Source organism: Oncorhynchus clarkii, chromosome 5 (assembly GCF_045791955.1).
Source record: "Oncorhynchus clarkii lewisi isolate Uvic-CL-2024 chromosome 5, UVic_Ocla_1.0, whole genome shotgun sequence".
Lineage (NCBI taxonomy): Eukaryota > Metazoa > Chordata > Actinopteri > Salmoniformes > Salmonidae > Oncorhynchus > Oncorhynchus clarkii.
In genome coordinates, this window is record NC_092151.1 from 84,635,638 (window position 1) to 84,656,454 (window position 20,817).

A 20,817-nucleotide genomic window follows, 5' to 3' on the forward strand; every position below is an offset into this window, starting at 1 on the left:
AAACGGAAATGCATCCAAACATTTGAGCGCGGGTCATCATCCTTCGCTTGTTGTAAGCCATTTCGTTGGAGAAGATGTAGCATATGTCAGTATGATTATTAGCCTCACCACATTTGAGATAGTAGTCTACTAGAATGTTATTGATACAATGTTCTCGTTATTATTTTCCATAAATAGGCTTGTTTTTTGTGTGTCTTATTTCAAGTCAAAATAGCCTACCTTTATATGGGCTCCCATTTCGTTCCATTTCAAATTATGTATTATGGGAAAGGCAATTCTGTTTTTGGGTACAATATGAAACGACTTACAAATCCTACACAGCAGTCCGTCCAAGCAACTTGAGACTGTACAAGAATACAATGTAAAGGTATCAACTTTGTCCTAATATTTAGGCTTACATTATGCAGCCAATTACTTTGAGGATTGTGAAATGTCAAAATGAGTTTGCAGCCCCGTCAGTGTGTCTCTGTGAATATGCAGAACTTGATAGGCTACCTAGGTAATAACTCGAGGAGGAGCTCCGGATGTCCACAGTTGCAATACCCATCGAAGGTTATTACTTGACGTCAGGTATATAAAAAGCAGGGATCTATTATAACCTTGCACTTGTTAAAGAGTCAACTCTTTCCCACCAGCTGCCCCTAAAATAGACACACAATTAAAACCCGTTGAATCTAAACAGTTTCAGTGTCCTTACTTCACGATAAATAAGATCGACCCAAACCTCTCAGTATAGCCCACTTACGCCAACTGATGTCTGATAGTCGCCCATGTAATGCTCCTGGAAGGACATGTAGGCCTGATGTTTCTGTGTTTAAATCGCTCTGCACAAGAATAAAGGTGTCAATAAACGCCACCTAGCGATTTTCACAAGTCATTGCTGTTAAACGGGTATGTGTGTGTTATTGTGGGCTACATTACATTGTTTGAACAGTAAATTAACAGAATGTTTGAGCAGAATGTCTCCATTGAATAAAGATATCTTCTTAACAAACTAATACCGTAATTGCATGGCATATATTTTCTCAGGTGTTTTTGTTTTGCTAGAGAGCAAATGTTATAATGTCTACTCAATGATCATGTATTGCTTTTACCCAAGACATAAAGGAGATTGTGGTAGTAATTATGAGACACATATAGACGCATTTGTTAGTCATAGTTTTGTTTGAAAATAACCAGCTTGGCAATTAAAAATGATGTAAACATTTTAATGAACAACCGTCGGTTGATAAGCAGCATTTATTCACATTTCGATTAGACATTGCATTAAGATATTATGGGATCAACAGCCTATCGAAGTGACAGTAGGCCTAGCTCCCTTTACAAATCTCCCCTCACAAAGAAGCCCGAAGGTCTACATTTCAATACATTATTTGTCCTCGCACGCCAGTAGGCCTGGCTATGAATGCTTGTATGCCGTCATATTAGATCTATAGCTGGGCTTTATTTAAAAGAGAAGCCCCTGCACCGCTACGTCCTGTAAATCACCCGCGGTATGTGATATCAAACTGTGCTTTGACGCGAGGCATCGGAGCAATGCGCATAAAAATGTAGTCTCATCTGAAGGAATAAGGAGCCAGTCGTAGAATGGGCGCCCCGTTATCCAGTGTCATTGAGAAGCACTGCCTCAGCAGCTTCTTCAGACTGAAAGTGAATTCAAGAAGAGAGTCCTTTCTCTGTTCCCATGAGTATCAGTTAAAAATAGCCCCCTAGCCCCTGTGCATCGACACCGGCCACACACACCATCAACCATTTGCTGTTTGTGTAAAACTGATTAGCCAGACACAACTGTGAAATTAAGTGTTACTTTTATAGTAGCAACATGCAAACATATTTTATATCTTCTCGGTTTCTCTTGTAATACGATACCATAATGACTCGGCATTTACCAGTTAGGCTAAAGAGCATATGCATTGCATCTAACATTTCTCATGAGTGAATCCACTCTCATTTTCATGTTAGTAATGTTAGTGAAAACATTAGTAACAGCTTATTGATAATCAAATGTTTTACTATTTTGATCCACCAAAATCTTCTTCATACCAGTTCTAATGATTTCATGTTTGTTTTTAAGTTTTGTCTGTAATAAAATAACGAGGCAGAATCCTGCGTTCTGTGGCCTTATAAGTAGCCTAATTCCTGATTAGTATTTAGGCCTATATGGTATTCAAAATCAAATCTATTTAATTGTTTTGACATTGTAATTAAGCCATCATACGGTACTAGCAGAAAACGGCTATAATGATGTAGCCTAGTTATTGTCATGCCAAATGATAACAAGATTATATCATAATAAACAACAAAATAACTTTAAAACGGTTGAATGTAACTATAAATTGAAATGTATAATGAATTGATATTAAACTAAAGTAAACATTTCCTAATTTGTAATATCAATAGCCATATTTTATATTAATAGATATTACATTTGAACTAGGCCTATGGGAAATGGCCTGTGTTTCAGTTGATTCATTCATTACTTGCTCGCGGTAATAAACACGTCGTTACACTCTCACTTAATTGTCGTAGCAATAAAGTTTCGAGTTTCAGAGGCCTACCTTTATTATTGGCCTTAAATTAAATGCACCTGGTTTGTAATCTTGTTTTGATTGTTTATTGTGGTAATATTTATACCTATTTGTTTACAAAACCGGTACTGATATTTTGTCATATCCCAGGGACTTTTCCGATTATTTCCTACTATTAAAATGGTTTCAATTAGAGACGTTTAAATAAATATCACAAAGCAGACCTATCAGACATTTCAAAAACTACATAAAGAAAATGAATACTGCTAATGCTTCTTTCTTTAGATTTATTAACAAATTATTCCAGTTTACAACACAATAGAGATACATAGAATACATATATTTCAATTTATTAACAGACCATTTGTCCAGACTTAGAATAAGAACATGTTGTATCATGTATGAAATATCAAAGCAAAAGTGTTGATTATTTTAAACTAACAGTGACAAAATCAAATATAAAATAATATCAGGAAAGCTATAACTACAATTGTTGTACAGTTCAAACAACGAAATAAAATAAGTAAAAGTCAAACAAGTAAAAGTATTTATTTTTACAAATATGTACAAATATTACCTGTACAGATAGCATTCCTTTGCTGTTGTCTTTTTGTTTAGTCTTTACATGGCTACAGATTGGTGGACACCTTCCAGCGCTGCATGCCTATTTCGTGCTGTACCCCCCCCCCCCCCCCCCCCCCAAGTCTCTAGAAAAGTGAGTATTTTATTGAGACTATTGAGGCCATTTGGACACTGCCGTTACTGAGGGTAAAAACTGTCCCGACATGATATTAGATGGCATGCTAAGAATTGGTGCAATAGCTGCTGTTGTCCTGGTTAGGCCATGTGCGCTCAACAACGCAGACTGAACAGTCACCGGAGGCCGCATGAAAGTCTGTGCACTCGAGGAAGTGGATACCCCGATGATGTTTTCTATACTGAAAGACGGTCTACTGGAGGGCTCGGACTTGATCATAGACGCGGTGCTCAGACTGTTCAGCTGCATCTGTAGGCTGGGGCTGAGCTGAGAATTGAAGGCTTTTCTGTTCAGCTCAGCGGAGGACAAGAGAGGGACAGTCGGGGGAAGCATGGGACCTACTGGGTGCATGTAAGGGTACATCCCCGCTGGATGGGTGTAGGCTGGGTGAATTCCATAGTGACGTCCGTAAGGATTCCCAATACTGTAAGCCCCAAAACTTTGCATCATGAGGGCTGTCTGGTCCCTGAGAATGTCTGGCTGGTGCCTCTTGAATCGTTTCCTTCTCCTGAGGAAGCTGCCGTTGTCAAACATATCTTCCGATTGTGGGTCCAGGGTCCAGTAGTTGCCCTTACCAGGGTTGCCCGGCTCCCGCGGGATTTTCACGAAGCAGTCGTTCAGCGACAGGTTGTGGCGGATGGAGTTCTGCCAGGCTGGAAACTTCTCTCGGTAGTATGGGAACCGGCTGCTGATAAACTCGCAGATCCCGCTGAGTGTGAGTTTCTTCTGCGGGCTCTGGAGTATCGACATGGTGATGAGCGCGATGTAGGAGTAGGGGGGCTTCACTAGACTGTTTTTCGGCTTGCTGCTCATGGCACCCGACGCGCTCTCAGTGCCGTCCGCTTTGGTCTCTCCCTCCCCGGCGCTCTCGCAGGGACTCCCGGACCTGTCCTTCACTTCTATCTCCTCCACCTCCTCCGAGTGGTCGTGCATGCCCCCCTGGCTGTCGCAGTCGCTGTCTCGCTCCATTCCCTCATCGCCTTCGCCGACCACGTCAATATCCACATCCTCGGCAGTGAGCACCGTCTGACCGGACATGTCGTTGGCACTGTTGCCACCAGACAGGGTCATCACAGCTTACTTTACCGAAGAACAACCAGGGATCTAGGTGAGGGTGCGCGCGCGGCCCGTCCGTTGCGGTCAGATCGGATGTCGCCGGATTCTAAATGCAGGTCAGACCGGCCTGCCAGAGAAACTTAAACTTCAGAAAATATTTCTCCAGTCAAGTAGCCTAGTCGTCTTCTTAAGGGTTTTGGTGTGTGCGCTTCACGCCTCGATGTCCTTCGATCGCTATTTCCTAGTAAGAGTGGTTTAAGAGTGCGAAGTCAAAATGACATATGCTTTTAAAGCCGGTTTTAAGGACTGTCTGATAGATTACTTTTTCAGTTTAAGATATACTATCAGTGCCGCCACGTGATTGGGTGACGTCAGACGTCCCCCTGCTAAACCATGCAAACTGAAGTTGTTTCATGGATTTGTCAACAAAGGGACAACAGTAATGCTGCTTTCCACTACTTTCTGTCTGTGTTCGTCCGTCATAGACCATTTAACGGTAGTGGGTGGGTTGGTGGGTGGGTGGGTGGGGGGTGAAAAGTGGCCTACATGATTGAAAGATCTGATGCGCATTATATCTCCCGGCTGCACTAAAACCAAATCTTAACTTTGCTTAAACAAATTGCTTGTGTTGAAAGCGGCTGAATGAAAACGTCGACAGCTAAGTTAATTGAATATCTTCTAGTTATTATTGTGTGCTCGTCTTTATGTTGCTTGGGATATAATCCTTTTTATTAAATTGGAAAAGAGAGTCTATAATTCTTAGTTGCCTTCTCCATACCCAAATGACTTCACGTGTAATTATTACTTTAAGCATAAGACCCTTTGGTGAAAGACAGCCTACTTAGTATTATTTTTTACTATTATACTAACTAAAATCTAGTTTAAATTTCACGATGGATTGTGCAAGTTTCACCATGGAATGTAAGGCTATATTCAAACGATTAATTCCGTGGATTTGTCGAAGGTGAGAAGGATACTGAAAACAACCATGGAAAAGAATAAATAAATAATTGTCAACGGGTTTTGCCAGAGGTGTTAACGACCTAATCATTGCATGTGTTAGCATATGAAAAAGTAGGAAATGCGGGACCGGGTGAATGCAAAGGCCCCATTCACAACCATGAAGGTGCGCAGTGTATGTGGGTTGTTCACAAGAAAGGATGTAGAAACGAATACAGAAGTTTAAACGTTTCCTGCGTTGTGTGAGAAATGTTGTCCGATGTCATTGTAGTGGAGTGGAGTGGAGGGGGTCAGGAGAAGTATCATTACCATCCCTTCTCTGATAATAGCCTGCAAATAGGCTGATGATGGTCGGGCAGACACATAGCACTGTTTATCTATTTAAAATAGGACATGTTCATTGCTAATTTACCAAAGCTGCCTTTGCTTTGTTGTGAATAAATAAAACAATAGTATCTTCCTATCTTAGATTCTCTATATATGTGCCACAAAGCAATATAACTTCCTATTGATTCCGTCTGAAACACCTCCTGTCGTAATGGAAATATATTTTAATTGACAACAGAAGCGATTATTCTTACCACCCCTCTATTAGAACTAACAAAAATGTGTAAATTACTTTACAATGGGAACGAGTAGCAGTTAACCATGACAAGTTTTGCTCAGTTCAAAGCTCCTCTTCTGGTCTCCATTGAAAAGCTAAACAGCAATCTGTGCACATTGGCATTGTTCTGTGAGGATTTCGCTACCACTAACCACAACTCCCTTAGACACCACCACAAATACTTAGATTATTTGCTTATAAACACTATTATGTAGATCACATCATCTTTATTTAGGTCAACAAATACAACTATTATAATAACTCAATTAGGCCTAAATTAATACAAATATTATGATTATTTTAATTTGATAATTGTTCAATATTATTACAATATTATAACCATTATATTTGAAATATTTTACGTTGCTAGAAATAGTCCAGATTATAGCTCTGTTGTTTATAACAATTTCCTCGGATAATATAGTCTAGGTACATCGAAAATGGGCCTTTACTAATACATATTTTACAATTTCAGTATCTAATATTACATCAATTCTAATATAATTAAATTCCTCATTCCCGAGCCTGTATTTTGTTATTGAGGGGTTGGATGACATTTAATCTAAAAACAAGCGCCTCGCGGCCGCGACCTCCACGTTCTTCTCTCTCTATCCTTTAATTCTACCTGGCATAGGGGGCTCGTGCCTAGTGCTGCACCTTTGACGTGGCTGCTCCTTTTGTTTGAATAAAAGTCGGCTTAATTAAATCATATCGTTAATAATGGTGTCGCAGTGAAAAGGGACAAGGCCCCCGATTAGACATGCATTGTGCTAATCTCTTGCTCAGGCATGCACCCGGTGACCTGTGTGATGTGGAGTCTATCAATACCGGGCTACTTAGCAGATGAAATCACAGCTCACCCATTCAGTCCTTTATATAATTTACACTGACACTACGCAACTGTTTGCGTAACATGTTTGTTTCATTTTTCACTACATTGTGTATCATACATCATACATCATATTGTTTGTTTGGGGGAGTAATACTATGTTATGTTATTTTGATTTGGGCATCTCAGAAACGTTTAGAAACAGGTGTAGGCTATTCTAAAAGGCTCCTTCGTCTTTAAATCCGAGATGCAGCGTGTCGTGAAAGACAGACAATGTAACTAGGTGATAGGAGATCGAACCCGTCCTCCCTGTGATCTTTTGAAGCCTCACAAATCCGCTTTTATATCTTTGCAGGTTGTTAATGAAATGTACATTTAAGCACACATGCACGGCTTAGCCCGACAAAAACCTTTTAGAATAATAAGCTAACTCTCTCCACCATGAACCATTAGAGGACGCGGTAGCGATAGCAGATAGCAGGTGACAGAGCGGATACAGTCACCGCGTCGCCGCGTTGCAATGTGATTACCACAGGAAGGTCAGAAACAAATACCTCCCAGATAGCAAAACGGTATAGAATTTCTGCCTAATTAAATTGCTTAAATAAAAAGAGACGAGGATGAAATTGAAAGGTGTGGCAGAAAGAGGGAGAGCGAGAGAATGTGTGCTCTGAAGGAAAACAGATTTCCTAGAATGGGAACGGGACGGAAAGACGCGGCTGCAATTGAAAGCAATAATGGGGCGTATAATTACGCATGGCCATATATTAATTACGCACAAACATATATTAATCCTCGGTACTTGTATATTTCCACTGTTACTGAATAAAAACACAAAAATAAAACAGCCTAAACGCCCTAGACATCGAATAATGTGTTATTTTCCACAGAGGAACGCGAATCATTGACAGAAGACTCAGTGCGTTCTTCTTGGTCATGATTCTCGGGCAGAATCAAAGGATGCTTTCTCATTATTTTAAACCCTTTCCTTCCAATAAATAAGTTATGTAAAACTTGGAGCTGTTGCGGATTAAGAGCTAAGGATCTTGGCATCATCAGCACTATGCCTGTGTCTGTTTGGCACTCGCCACAGCTCGTTTCGGAATGTATTTGGTGATTTCTTTATGTAAGGTTGAGATGAGTTTAACCACGCTAATCAAGATGGTTTAAACAAAAGCCTAACGTGAAAACTATTCGTTTGAAAACAGATTTTTGAAAGGCAACTCATTTAATTAATTATGGGAGAGTAGTTGGGTCAGAAAGTTAGTAAAACGTTATGATGAATTAATGGAATTGTTAGCGCGCTTTTAATTACGGCTATTATGTTAATTATTTTACGTCACCGAATGATCAGCACGCCACATTTAAGAAAAATGAGCCATTCTCTGTAAAACTGTTCTTTTCATCTAGGAAGAGGGAAGTGTCCACGTCATACTTGAGTTAAAAAATGACTTTTCATTTAAATGCGAGCTCTAATTAGATTTTTCACGGTCGACACCGTGATTCCCTCAAGGCTATACCCACCAGAAGGCAGGATCTCAGCCGTTTTTTTGGGAATTCGCCATTTTCACCCCCTTGAAGAATCCACTCTATCAACCTGCAACTTTCTGTCAAACAATATGATGTAGCTCATTTTTAACCGTCCCTTTTGTAGAATCATCCTGGAGCCTCGTGCAGTCACAACAATGCACAAAGGGGCCAAACTGAGAATGCGAGTCGCGCTCTGCAGATGCGCCAGAATAACGACATAATTGCTTTGGTATCCAAAATACAAAATGACAGGAAGATACGGTTAAAAGCCAAGAGGAAACAACATGGACAATATCACTGCCTGGTGGCTATAGGTCTATAGATGATTTATCGAATGGACACCTGAGTTTGAACACCTGAGATGTGGAGCTGGCGCTGGTGATGGATATGAAAGGGATTGGCAATGAATAAATTATCAATTCATTTTCTTCATATTGCTCCTCTTCAGTATATTTCGATAATGTCCTTCCTAAAAAAATAAGCTGCCAATCTGTTATTTATTAAATATTGTATTTTTTTTAAAACAGAAATGTTTGTGAAGTAAAATTGGAAAAGCAATGTTTTTGTTTTTCGTGTTATGCCAAAAGATTGACAAGACCATTGCTAGATTTTTGTAACGATTTTTTGTTGTTGACCTTTTCGACCATACAGTGATGCGACTATCAACACCTAACCCATGGATTCAAGACAACTGAGAGTTGTGTAGACCTAATCAACATGCAGTTTACTGTAGGTCTTGGCTATAGATTATTGAAGGTGCCCCCAAATGCAGTATCTAAATTTCACCTTTTCACCTAAATGCTGAACAAGGTCCAATAGGTGATATAGACTCCAACACCGTGAGAGACTGGTGAGATATGTTAGTAGCCTACACTTCATAATTACTGGTCTACAACGATTAGGCCTATACTGTTATCATCTTGAGGGAATAACAGTCTGTATGTGAAGCGTTTTGGCGAATATTGTTTTAATTATTTTTATTTTATTCAATAATTAGGCCACTCAAAAGCACATGAAATACATATTTCAGGGACATTTGTTATGGGCTTTTTAGTGAGATTGTCATTCATTAGTTTGCCTACATATTTCGATAAAAATAGTAGGCCTATGTTTAACCCACACGCATTATATGCATTAGTGATATACTTACATTTGCATTGAAATGGTTCTCATTTCTAGGCTACATTGAAACTTCATGTGTCGAGATCGTGCTTTCAACATCGAATAATTGCTTAATTGATTATCCGGGCAACGTATTAACATGCAACAACATGGAGATCATATTGACATTGATTGAAACGTTGTTGGTTTGTTTTCATAATGCATCTGCTATCGTCCCACATTTCCAAGATAGTAGCCCGTCGAGTAAAACCAACGGAATGGTTGCAGTCTCTCTGCTCTCTAAAGACTCATCATTAGTTCGAATACGAAAGTGTTCGATGCTTGGAGTTCCCCATGAAGGCTCGCGATGTGGAATGGTGCGAGGGTGGGAAAGTGACACCTCCTGCTAAATGTAAGATGGATTAACATGCCAATGTGTCTTGTATGTGCAATGTCACCCGGTTTGTAGATTTTATTGTCATTTAGATGAGGGCTCAAGTTGCACATTAGCACTACCAGAAAGTGTTATTTGAGTACAGTAGGTTGTAAACAGCACAAATTACACGTTATACGCAATGTCCCTTATCGCACCACCTTGGCTAAAAATGCTGCTAACTAGAACAGGCCTGTAGACGGATAAAAAATACACTGAAATCTAATACACTTAACAGAAAATTATTTAAATACAAATTTAAGAGAGACAGTACAGTATCTTATATTGAAATGCAGGCATGCTGTTTTGGATTGTGTGATCTTTGGGAGACAATTATTAATTGAAAATTAACACATACATTTATTTACCTTGTAATATAAATAATTCCCAAGTACAAGAGAGGTTCATGTGGAGGTTTGGTAGTTATTGGGTTAGTGGTGTCGTTTTGGTATTTATTCCGTTGCACTTTGCCTCCTGTGAATATAGGGATATATTAATCTGATGATTTTTATAAATGGGGTGATTGAAACATGAGAAATGGAATCTACCAACACTAATCCATAGAGCCACTTGGATTTTATATCGAATGAGAGACTCTGCTAAACTCCTACTGCAAGTTGTCTATGTCCAGGCCATTTGAATGTTTACATTTGAGACAGTGCCTCTTTAAAGCCTTTACAAGGTAGCCAAAGATAAAACGACAACTCCCATTACCTGTAATTTATGTTAAAGGAAACTGTCATTCTTTAGCTTGGTAATGTAGTGTATTCCGCATGGCACTTGTACTGACCCTTGAACTCAATCTCGTCTTGCGTATTGATGCACACATATAACAGTAAATTACCTTCTCCAAGAGGTGGCTGCTTCTAATAATCTATCAGATTCTCTGCAGAGCTATGTTTTAACCGGATTTACCTTGCTAGCTCCAAAACCCAATTACCTGGATTGGGGATGATGAGGGGAAATCTTTGTATATGAAAGCACGTGCTGTAATCGACTATTGAGGGGTGTCACTGGGGGCCTGTAAAGATAGATCCATGGTGCCACTGAGGAGCAGATTCCCTTGTGACTGTGAGAATAGACTGCTGATGTTGTTTCCTTTATGAGATCAAAACAACAACATTTAAATCACTTTCAATAAGATTTCCATACTGTAGGCCGTTTGCCTACATATTTCCCGTTGTTGTTGCTTGTTGCTTTATAAAATATAATTCATCTAGTATTCCTTACCTGGGAAATCCTAAAACGGAAATGTCATGTTTAGTTTTGTTTTATGTACATGGCAGAGGAGGCTGGTGGGAGGAGCTATAGGAGGACGGTCTCATTGTAATGACTGGAATGGAATCATAGGAAGGTATCAAACACATCAAACACATGGAAACCACACGTTTGATTCCATTCCATTGATTCCATTCCATCCATTGCAACGCGCCCCTCCTCTACAGGTAGCTCCTCCTCTGGTGTATGCTGACGTTAGATCTCCATTGCTTCGATAAACTAATGTAGTTAATTAAAATGAGAGTAGAGGCTTAATATGGTAAAATGTCATGTTGGTTCAAGAGATGAATGATTATTGGTCAAGTCAGACAAGGCTAAACTTTTCATTTTCAAGTCTGTTGAAGAGTTTCATCAAGGTAAATCAAATTAACATAATTGTCATTGTTTTGCTGATCTTTAAATCTTGTTCTGCAGTTCGGCAAAAATATAAATGAACATCAGGGTGAAAACAAAAATATAAATGAACATCAGGGTGAAAACATAAATATAAATGAACATCAGGGTGAAAACATAAATATAAATGAACATCAGGGTGAAAACACAAATATAAATGAACATCAGGGTAAAAACATAAATATAAATGAACATCAGGGTAAAAACATAAATATAAATGAACATCAGGGTGAAAACATAAATATAAATGAACATCAGGGTGAAAACATAAATATAAATGAACATCAGGGTGAAAACATAAATATAAATGAACATCAGGGTAAAAACATAAATATAAATGAACATCAGGGTGAAAACATAAATATAAATGAACATCAGGGTGAAAACATAAATATAAATGAACATCAGGGTGAAAACATAAATATAAATGAACATCAGGGTGAAAACACAAATATAAATGAACATCAGGGTAAAAACATAAATATAAATGAACATCAGGGTGAAAACATAAATATAAATGAACATCAGGGTGAAAACATAAATATAAATGAACATCAGGGTGAAAACATAAATATAAATGAACATCAGGGTGAAAACATAAATATAAATGAACATCAGGGTGAAAACACAAACAGCCTAATAAAGCATGATTCAAAATACGTCAAAGAAAGACTGCCAAATGTCCACTGTCCCACGGCGTGTTTGTTTAGATTTTGTAGATGTATTTATGGAATGTTTATCTATATGTACATGCATGTACTTATCCATATTGCATATACATATCAATAACAATATAAATATTTGAGTCCAAAGTCACGCACAAGAACATCAATATTTTACACATCCCTCCACATTTCTCTTCAAAGATGCAATCAATGGCTTCAATTCATTACCCATGTGTGTGTCTTAGGTATGGGCTTTGCGATAAACAATAATTCTCCTCTCTTCAGTCTCACATAACTTCACTGGCTCTGTACTTTTACAAATGCCTCCAGGCTATAAATACTAATGGAATCTCTTTGCTTAATTTGATTTTGCTGATACACTTGCAGTTATGGCTGAACTTTCCCACGAGAGCAGCTGATTGAACGGCTCTCCAGTCCGTATGGAAGCGCGAAAACATTTCGCAGAGCCGGGGAGATCATTTCCATAATTACCCCGGTCTATCTGCAGCCTTAACGACCTTCTGCAACAATAAAACGATCCCTTGTTAATTCCATCTCCGTCGCTGACATTCAAGAGATTTCTATCTTTTATATGTTTGAGGGGTTCACAAGATAACAAGTGTACTTCTTTTTCTTTTCTCTACACCATTTTCAGCCCCAAAGAGAGCAGTCGATTTAATTAGCCCCAACACTTCACAGCCAGGGCCGGTGCTGGGGCTACTGATGGCGGATATAGGCTATGAAAGAGATCCGCTTGTGTCTCCACATCCACGCCTTGTCCCCTCTATGCCCCAAAATTGGATAATTTATGGGCCTGGGAGAGATTATAAAGATGGATCTTCAAGGCAATCAATTTTCATGTTGCGTTTTGAATGGTGGGATAGAAATGAAGTACAGAATAATTAAAAAGATCACAAGTCCCCCCGTGCATGTAATTATGTGTAAGTCCCATAAGGCACCTTTTTCCCTATTTAGTGCGCTACTTTTGCGCTTAGCCCTCTGGTCAAAAGTGGTGCACTATGTAGGGAATATGGTGCCATTTGGTATGCGCTCTAGCGGTTCGACCATTCAGTGTGCCGCTGGAGCATTGCCTTTTGATTTGATGGTGAGGGAGAGCACCCTCGGTCCAGTCCAGTCTCACACCAACACAATAGGGAGTTTCAGCGCTAAGGATGCATTTAAAAATGGTCTCTCACTGCGACTTTGACTTATGGGACTATAGTGGACTGTGTTCTTGTCCACCACAAGATCATAGCAGATAGCCTGTTGTCTGTTTAGTAGAGGAGGTTACATGGATGACTAAATTGGAATGAGTCAGTTGGCACAGAAGTGAGAGGCGTTGGTTGTTTTGAATTTTTAATATGTTATTTAGTGTGACTACAATGTTTGGTGTGTTTGAGCTTTGGGACCAAAATAAAATGCTTCCTTTTTGCATATGAATGGCTGTCAAGATGTACTGTTAGTCTACTGCATGGATATGTCTATGGCCTTTATTGTTTTTCACAATCTTTTCTAATAATCAACTAGCCTTATTCTACCTCAAACAGTATGACAGTGTCAATGTATACATCTTATCCTTCAGATTTTCCAGCACACATGCAGTTTTACAAAAGTCAATGTTCTTTTCTCCTCTCTTTACATTTAAAGCCATGCTATAAAAGACAAGAAACACTGTTTTTATTCTGATAGGATACCATGATACATGAACTACCTTTCTAATACTTCCTGGTTGTCTTAGATATTATTTTTCAAAATTGCATATGCAGTATTTGTTATGTATAAGTTATTTAAAAAAAATCCTAAACACATTGAACCCTCTCAGCAGGTGCATTGTGAAGGCATCAAGGCATATGGCCACATACAGTGCATTCGGAAAGTATTCAAACCCCTTGACTTTTTCCACATTTTGTTACGTTACGGCCAAATTCTAAAATTGTTTTAATTATTATTATTTTTTACTCATCTATCTACACACAATACTCCATAATGACAAAGCGAAAACAGGTTTTTAGATATGTGTGAAAAAAACAAAAACAGAAATACCTTATTTACATAAGAATTCAGACCCTTTGCTATGAGACTCGAAATCGAGTTCACATGCATTCTGTTTCTGTTCATCATCCTTGAGATGTTTCTGCTACTTGATTGTAGTCCACATGTGGTAAATTCAATTGATTGGACATGATTTGGAAAGGCACACACCTGTCTATATAAGGTCCCACAGTTGACAATGCATGTCAGAGCAAAAACCAAGCCATGAGGTCGAAGAAATTGTCTGTAGAGCTCCGAGACACGAACATGTCGAGGCACAGATCTGGGGAAGGGTACCAAAAAATGTGTGCAACATTGAAGGTCCACAAGAACACAGTGGCCTCCATCATTCTAAATGGAAGATGTTTGGAACCACCAAGACTCTTCCTAGAGCTGGCCGCCCGGCCAAAATGAGCAATAGGGGAAGAAGGGCCTTGGTCAGGGAGGTGACCATGAACCCGAGCTCCAGAGTTCCTCTGTGGAGGTAGGAGAGCCTTCCAGAAGGACAACCATCTCTGCAGCCCTCCACCAATCAGGCCTTTATGGTAGAATGGCCAGACGGAAGCCACTCCTCAGTAAAAGGCACATGACTGCCCGATTGGAGTTTGCCTAAAGGCACCTAAAGACTCAGACCATGAGAAACATGATTCTCTGGTCTGATGAAACCAAGATTGAACTCTTTGGTCTGAATGCCAAGCTTCACGTCTGGAGGAAACCTGGCACCATCCCTACGGTGAAGCATGGTGGTGGAAGCATCATGCGGTTGGTATGTTTTTCAGCCGCAGAGACTGGGAGACTAGTCAGGATCGAGGCAAAGATGACCGGAGCAAAGTACAGAAAGATCCTTGATGAATACCTGCTCCAGAACGCTCAGGACCTCAGACTGGTGTGAAGGTTCACCTTCCAACAGAACAATGACCCTAAGCACACAGCCAAGACAACACAGGAGTGGCTTCGGGACAAGTCTCTGAATGTTGTTGAGTGGCCCAGCCAGAGTCCGGACTTGAACCCAATCGAACATCTCTGGAGAGACCTGAAAATAGCTGTGCAGCAACGTTCCCCATCGAACCTGACATAGCTTGAGAGGATATACAGAAAAAGAATGGGAGATACTCCCCAAATACAGATGTGCCAAGCTTGTAGCGTCATACCGAAGAAGACTCGAGGCTGTAATCGCTGCCAAAGGTGCTTCAACAAAATACTGAGTAAAGGGTCTGAATACTTATTTAAATGTGATATTTAAGTAGTTTTTTGTATAGTTTTGTAAAAATGTCTAAAAATCTGTTTTTTCTTTGTCATTATGGGGTATTGTATGTAGATTGATGAGGGAAAAAAACTATTTAATCAATTTTAGAATTTGGCTGTAACGTAACAAAATGTGGAAAAAATCAAGGGGTTTGAATACTTTCCGAATGCACTTTACACAGTGTGACTGCTCTGCTCTCTGTGCTTGAAGGGTAACGTTATCTGGCAGTGTCTCACATTGGATATCATTCTGCCGGTCACTTACTGAAGCTAACTTAACATCAGTATCAATGCAGAACGAGAGAGAAAGGAGAGAGAGAGAATAAAGAAAGAGATACAGATTAAATACCACTCACGGCTTTACATCATTCGCCAGCTAGGACAGTGCCGTTAGCAGTCGCTAATTTAGTGTAGATTCCCTTTTAAAGATATTGACATTTGGTAATTGGTAGTCTGAGATTGATTTCTACAGCAGAGCAGCAGCATCTCTCTCCCTTTTTTCTCTCTCTCTCTCTAGACATTATCAGTGAGATGAAATTGCTGTCTTTTTTTTACAAGGAGAGAAGGCAGAGAAAGAAGTGTATTATATTGTAAAATATTAAATATGTAAAATATGTATATACTGTATATACAGTATAAGTCCATCCTTCTAGATGAATTGTGTTATGATATATTCACCATAGTAAACTGACATATTATCTAAATGGTTCGATTACTAAGGATCCACACAAAAGATAATCAATAAGACTGTTGAATGAACTACCTGTCAGTATGGTAAAATGTAATTATTATACAGGTTGAATAAACTAACTTGCAAATAGGCGTACAGGAAAATTCAATGAACATGTTCCAATAATTCTAAAATAAAATATCGGTATAGCCTTCAGTGGGGTTGGAAGCAAGGACTGTTTTATCTCAGATGCTGCGAGAGGTTAGTCAATTGGAAGGACTATATAGTGTTTCCCTGTATAAATGTCAGAACTATGGTTCGTTTACACGGATTTCACTGTGATTCGCCATCTGTTGGTTTTTAATTATTATAATGTTTTAAAATGTAACCTTTATTTAACTAGGCAAGTCAGTTACATATATATATAAACACACTGACAACACAGAGGACGTCCACGGAATGTCCAGCAATAACGAGGATCTCTTTAGATGAAGGAGCGGTGATGTATGATAATCATAGTGTATCTTTGAAGGTTGTTGAGGTCAGATGGCATAAGGTAAAGTCATGCTATCAGATTGCATTGGACTCACACATACCGTGTGTAGCATATAGTTCCAAGCCCATACACGTCAAATGTGTACTATGAAAATCTCTGTCTCAAATCAAATCAAATTGTATTTGGCCGAATACAAACTTACAGTGAAATAAATGCTTACTTACAGGCCCTTAACCAACAATGCTTTAAGAAGTTAAGAAGAAAAAAATTAAGTGTTTAAGTAAAAAATATATAAAATAAAAGTAACAAATAATTAAAGAGCAGCAGTAAAATAACAAGTGAGAGTATATAAAGGGGGTACTGGTACACAGTCAATATGCTGGGACACCGGTTAGTCGAGGTAATTGAGGTAATATGTACATGTAGGTAGAGTTAAAGTGACTATGCATACAAGATAAACAGAGAGTAGCAGCAGCGTAAAAGAGGGGTCTGGGTAGCCCTTTGATTAGGTGTTTAGGAGTCTTATGGCTTGGGGGGTAGAAGCTGTTAAGAAGCCTTTTGGACCTAGACTTGGTGCTCCGATACCGCTTGCCGTGCGGTAGCAGAGAGAACAGTCAATGACTTGGGTGTCCGTGGTGTGTCCGTGCATCAGTTGCACTGAAGGTTGTTCAGTGCAATTTTGTGAATGATGACTATCTGTGGGTGTTGTTGGTTAGTCGTGCTGTTTTCACTGAGTGAGTGGCCTCTGGTTAAACTGCAGAATCAGACTATTTGTATTATTTCAACACATAATAAAATCATCAAAGTGTGGTGGCAAATTGCAAATTGGCCGTCTCTTCCTCTTAGACCCTGTAATCTCCTACACATTTCTTACAATGAACCAGAGTGAACCAAAGGACCTGCTAACCAACTAATGTGTCCATGTGACTGGACTTCAGGGAGTGGAGCTCAGAACAGAAAACTCAATTATCATGTTAGAATTCTGCATGAAAACAATCTATTCTAGAAATTAGAGGTATTCCTATCAGATGACTTGCGTTACAGGGGTAATCTCATTTGGAACAACCACCCCCCTTCTTTGAATGTTATCAAATGTTTACAAAGTGCTTAATGTGTCTAAATGCAATCAGAGAAACCATTGGTAATTGTGTGTCCGCCCGGCGTCATGCAGCACCCAGTGCTTTACCGTCGGTTGCCTTGATGTTACTGGGGATCAGAGACTATATGTGCCTTAACAAACCTTAGCTCCACTTTGGAATGTGTTTGTGTGAAAGACCAGGGTTCGAATCCACAAGACTGGGTAGCCTAATGAGCTAAATCCCAGGCATTAGTTTGGGGAGTTTCCTTTCCACATAAGCTCCACATATGACATCTTTCTAGTTTTGTGTCTGTGTCTCCTTAGCAGTAACTGCTGTTGTTTCTTACCATGCCCTACAGTGGCACGTCTATTAGGACCCTGTTTTGCTACATCCTGCAAGGGGCCTTCAAACTTTAGGAAGCTCACAAAGACTCCTTTCTCCTCTGTGTTGCTCTTCTTTATCCTCAGCCCCAGGGCACAGCAGAGCCCTCAAACCCCAGTATTGTCTGACCAAAACCACATATTACATTTGCTCTGCATAACCCATTTCATTGAGCTGTGCTGCAGGAATTCCTTGCTGGGTCATTCATCTATGTACATGGTTTAGATGCAAAGAAAGCCAGTGAAGGATAATATTAAGGAAGTTAGATATATTTCATGTTTGCCATTCATTTCTCTTCTGTATGCCTTGGTGTCGTGTTGGGGATGTTGACAGGGATTGTTGCAGAGAGAGAAATGGGGATGTTTGGGACATTTGCTCCGAGCGATCTCTGGATTTCTGCCTGTATCTGTAATGTTCTGAAGCTCATTAGGAATTCTGGGCTTTCCCATCAGGAATGTCAATTGAATGGAGCTGAATGGAAACCAAGAGGCTTCTATATCCACTCCAACAATTAACAATGAATAAGAAAACCCATTTTTAAGAACTCTCCACAAGCCTAGCAATTCACTGATCACACTGTTTGGTGATCCACTGTCTCCAAATGCTAACTTATTAATGCTAACTTATTATTCAAATGTTAGCATTTGGATACAGGGGCCAGGTAAACAAAAGCAAAGTGTGGATTATGTCTTACCTTGTCCATAGACTGCGTACAGGGTAAGGAAAGTAATATATCACTTTGTAATTTGGGTGAACTACTCCTTTAATTTGGACCTATTTCCAAAATGATGGCATAGTTATTTGAGTTCCCACAACAATTCTACAGTAGGCCTAGCTGTTATGCAGTTGTCTCTTATTTCCATACACTCTATGACCCACAGTTATCATCCCCCATTTAACCCGTTAGCCGCTCTGTAAATATTTGATTCATTTCAAAGAAGGTCCAGTTGTCCCAAATTGCATTTACTGAAACCAGAGTCATCTGGTAGGAATTAATTTGGCTAATCTCCCAGACAGGATAGAGTGTTGTCCAAGCGGAATTATTCTGATACAATCAAATTAAGCCTTTGCATCCCCATTCTGATGGGAAGACAGCTGCTGAGAGATTCGTTTTTTAAAATGTATTTTCACCATGCCAAATCTCTTCTGATAATGGCAGCATGTGGTTAACTGACTGTTGTGTTTAGATGTAGGCCTAACAGGTCACTACCATTTCTCCTGACCGATATGCCTATTGATGTGACATAAGACCCTTCTTCACTTTTTAAGCCCACCAATCCTACTCAATGGGAAAAAACTGGTTGAATCAACATTGTTTCCACGTAATTTCAACCCCAAAAATCAATGTGATGATTGATGTTGAATCAATGTGGAAAACTGATTAGAATTACAAAAAGTAATCAAAGCATTTCGTTTTAACCTAAATCCAATGACATAGTGAATTTAGAAAAAAAATTCACGTTGAATTCACGTTAGTTGACAACTCAACAAAATGTAAATCAAAACTAGATGTTGAACTTGACGTCTGTGCCCAGTGGGTAACTTGATTACATTTGACTGAGGTTAGTTCTGTGTAACTCAATGGAGTTTATCAGAAGAGACCTCTACCTAAGTAATCCCAATTACGAAACCTTACTGGAAGTTTACGTAGGTTTGGGGGCCAGTTTGTGAGCAAATTTTCCACACTACAGTAAATCTTGAACCGCACAGCAAGGTCATGGCAACAGAGATGCAATAGATATCTAATGCAGTCATCAAAAGTCATGATAGCATCAGTAAATCATGAAGGGGACACATCTCTCGTTCCAAGTCTGTGTCAAATGGCACCCTACTCCCTTTATAGTGCTCTACTTTGGACCATGGCCTGGTAGTGCACTATGTAGGGAATAGGGATGCATTTTGAGACAGTCGTACAGTCTCTGAGCATAACTGTCTGATCCCCTGCTGTGTCCATCTCCTGGCTCTTGTCTGCCCAGCCTCCGTGTCCCAGTGGCCTGGCATCTGTTTGGCAGGCACACAGAGTCACCCAGAGTCACCCAGAGTCTAAAGTTCACCCTGCCTTTTGAGTGGTTTACTGTGTCTGCTAGGCTGGATAGCTGTCTGTCCGTGTGCTTGGTGTCAGGGCCTGCTCTACCAGTGTATAGTGTATAGTGTATAGTATATATAGTGTGTGTGTGTGTGTGTGTGTGTGTGTGTGTGTGTGTGTGGGACAGCGGGACACCATAAACACTGTCATTATACACTGTGTGTGTAGCCTGCCCCAAACTCTGCCTGCAACACTCTGTCTGTCTGTCTGTCTGTACTGTCTGTCTGTCTGTCTGTCTGTCTGTCTGTAGTGTGCATTTCTTTCTCTCATCCTAACAGCACTTCCCTGCTGTGTGTAAATGAGTTCTGTACTGTACCGTGTGTGTCCAGGTGTGTGCATTCATATCTGTTGTTTGTGTGTGACTCAATTCACCATGTTCCAGGGACAGAAGCAGCTACACAGACAGGCAGGACAGACAGGACAGACAGGCAGGACAGACAGGCAGGACAGACAGGACAGACAGGCAGGACAGACAGGCAGGACAGACAGGACAGACAGGACAGACAGACAAGACAGACAGGACAGACAGGACAGAGAGGACAGGCAGGACAGACAGACAGGACAGACAGGACAGACAGGACAGACAGGACAGACAGGACAGACAGGACAGACAGACAGGGCAGACGGAACAGGCAGGTCACCAGTGTAGGTTCCTCACTCACCCCTCACATGAGGAGGATTTCAGGCTTCTGGTT

General features: G+C 39.9%; 1 protein-coding gene across 1 annotated transcript; it reads right to left on the minus strand.

The window, feature by feature from the left end:
• Positions 1 to 2,810: 2,810 nt before the first annotated feature.
• On the minus strand, positions 2,811 to 4,636 carry LOC139410262 (forkhead box D3). Its single transcript, XM_071155736.1, has one exon. It carries the CDS (start codon positions 4,354 to 4,356, stop codon positions 3,262 to 3,264), a length of 1,095 nt encoding a protein of 364 aa, XP_071011837.1. The 5' UTR covers positions 4,357 to 4,636; the 3' UTR covers positions 2,811 to 3,261.
• Positions 4,637 to 20,817: the final 16,181 nt, after the last annotated feature.

Excerpts from the sequence above, each read along its gene's own strand:
- LOC139410262 (XM_071155736.1), bottom strand. The coding sequence starts at position 4,356 with ATGACCCTGTCTGGTGGCAACAGTGCCAACGACATGTCCGGTCAGACG.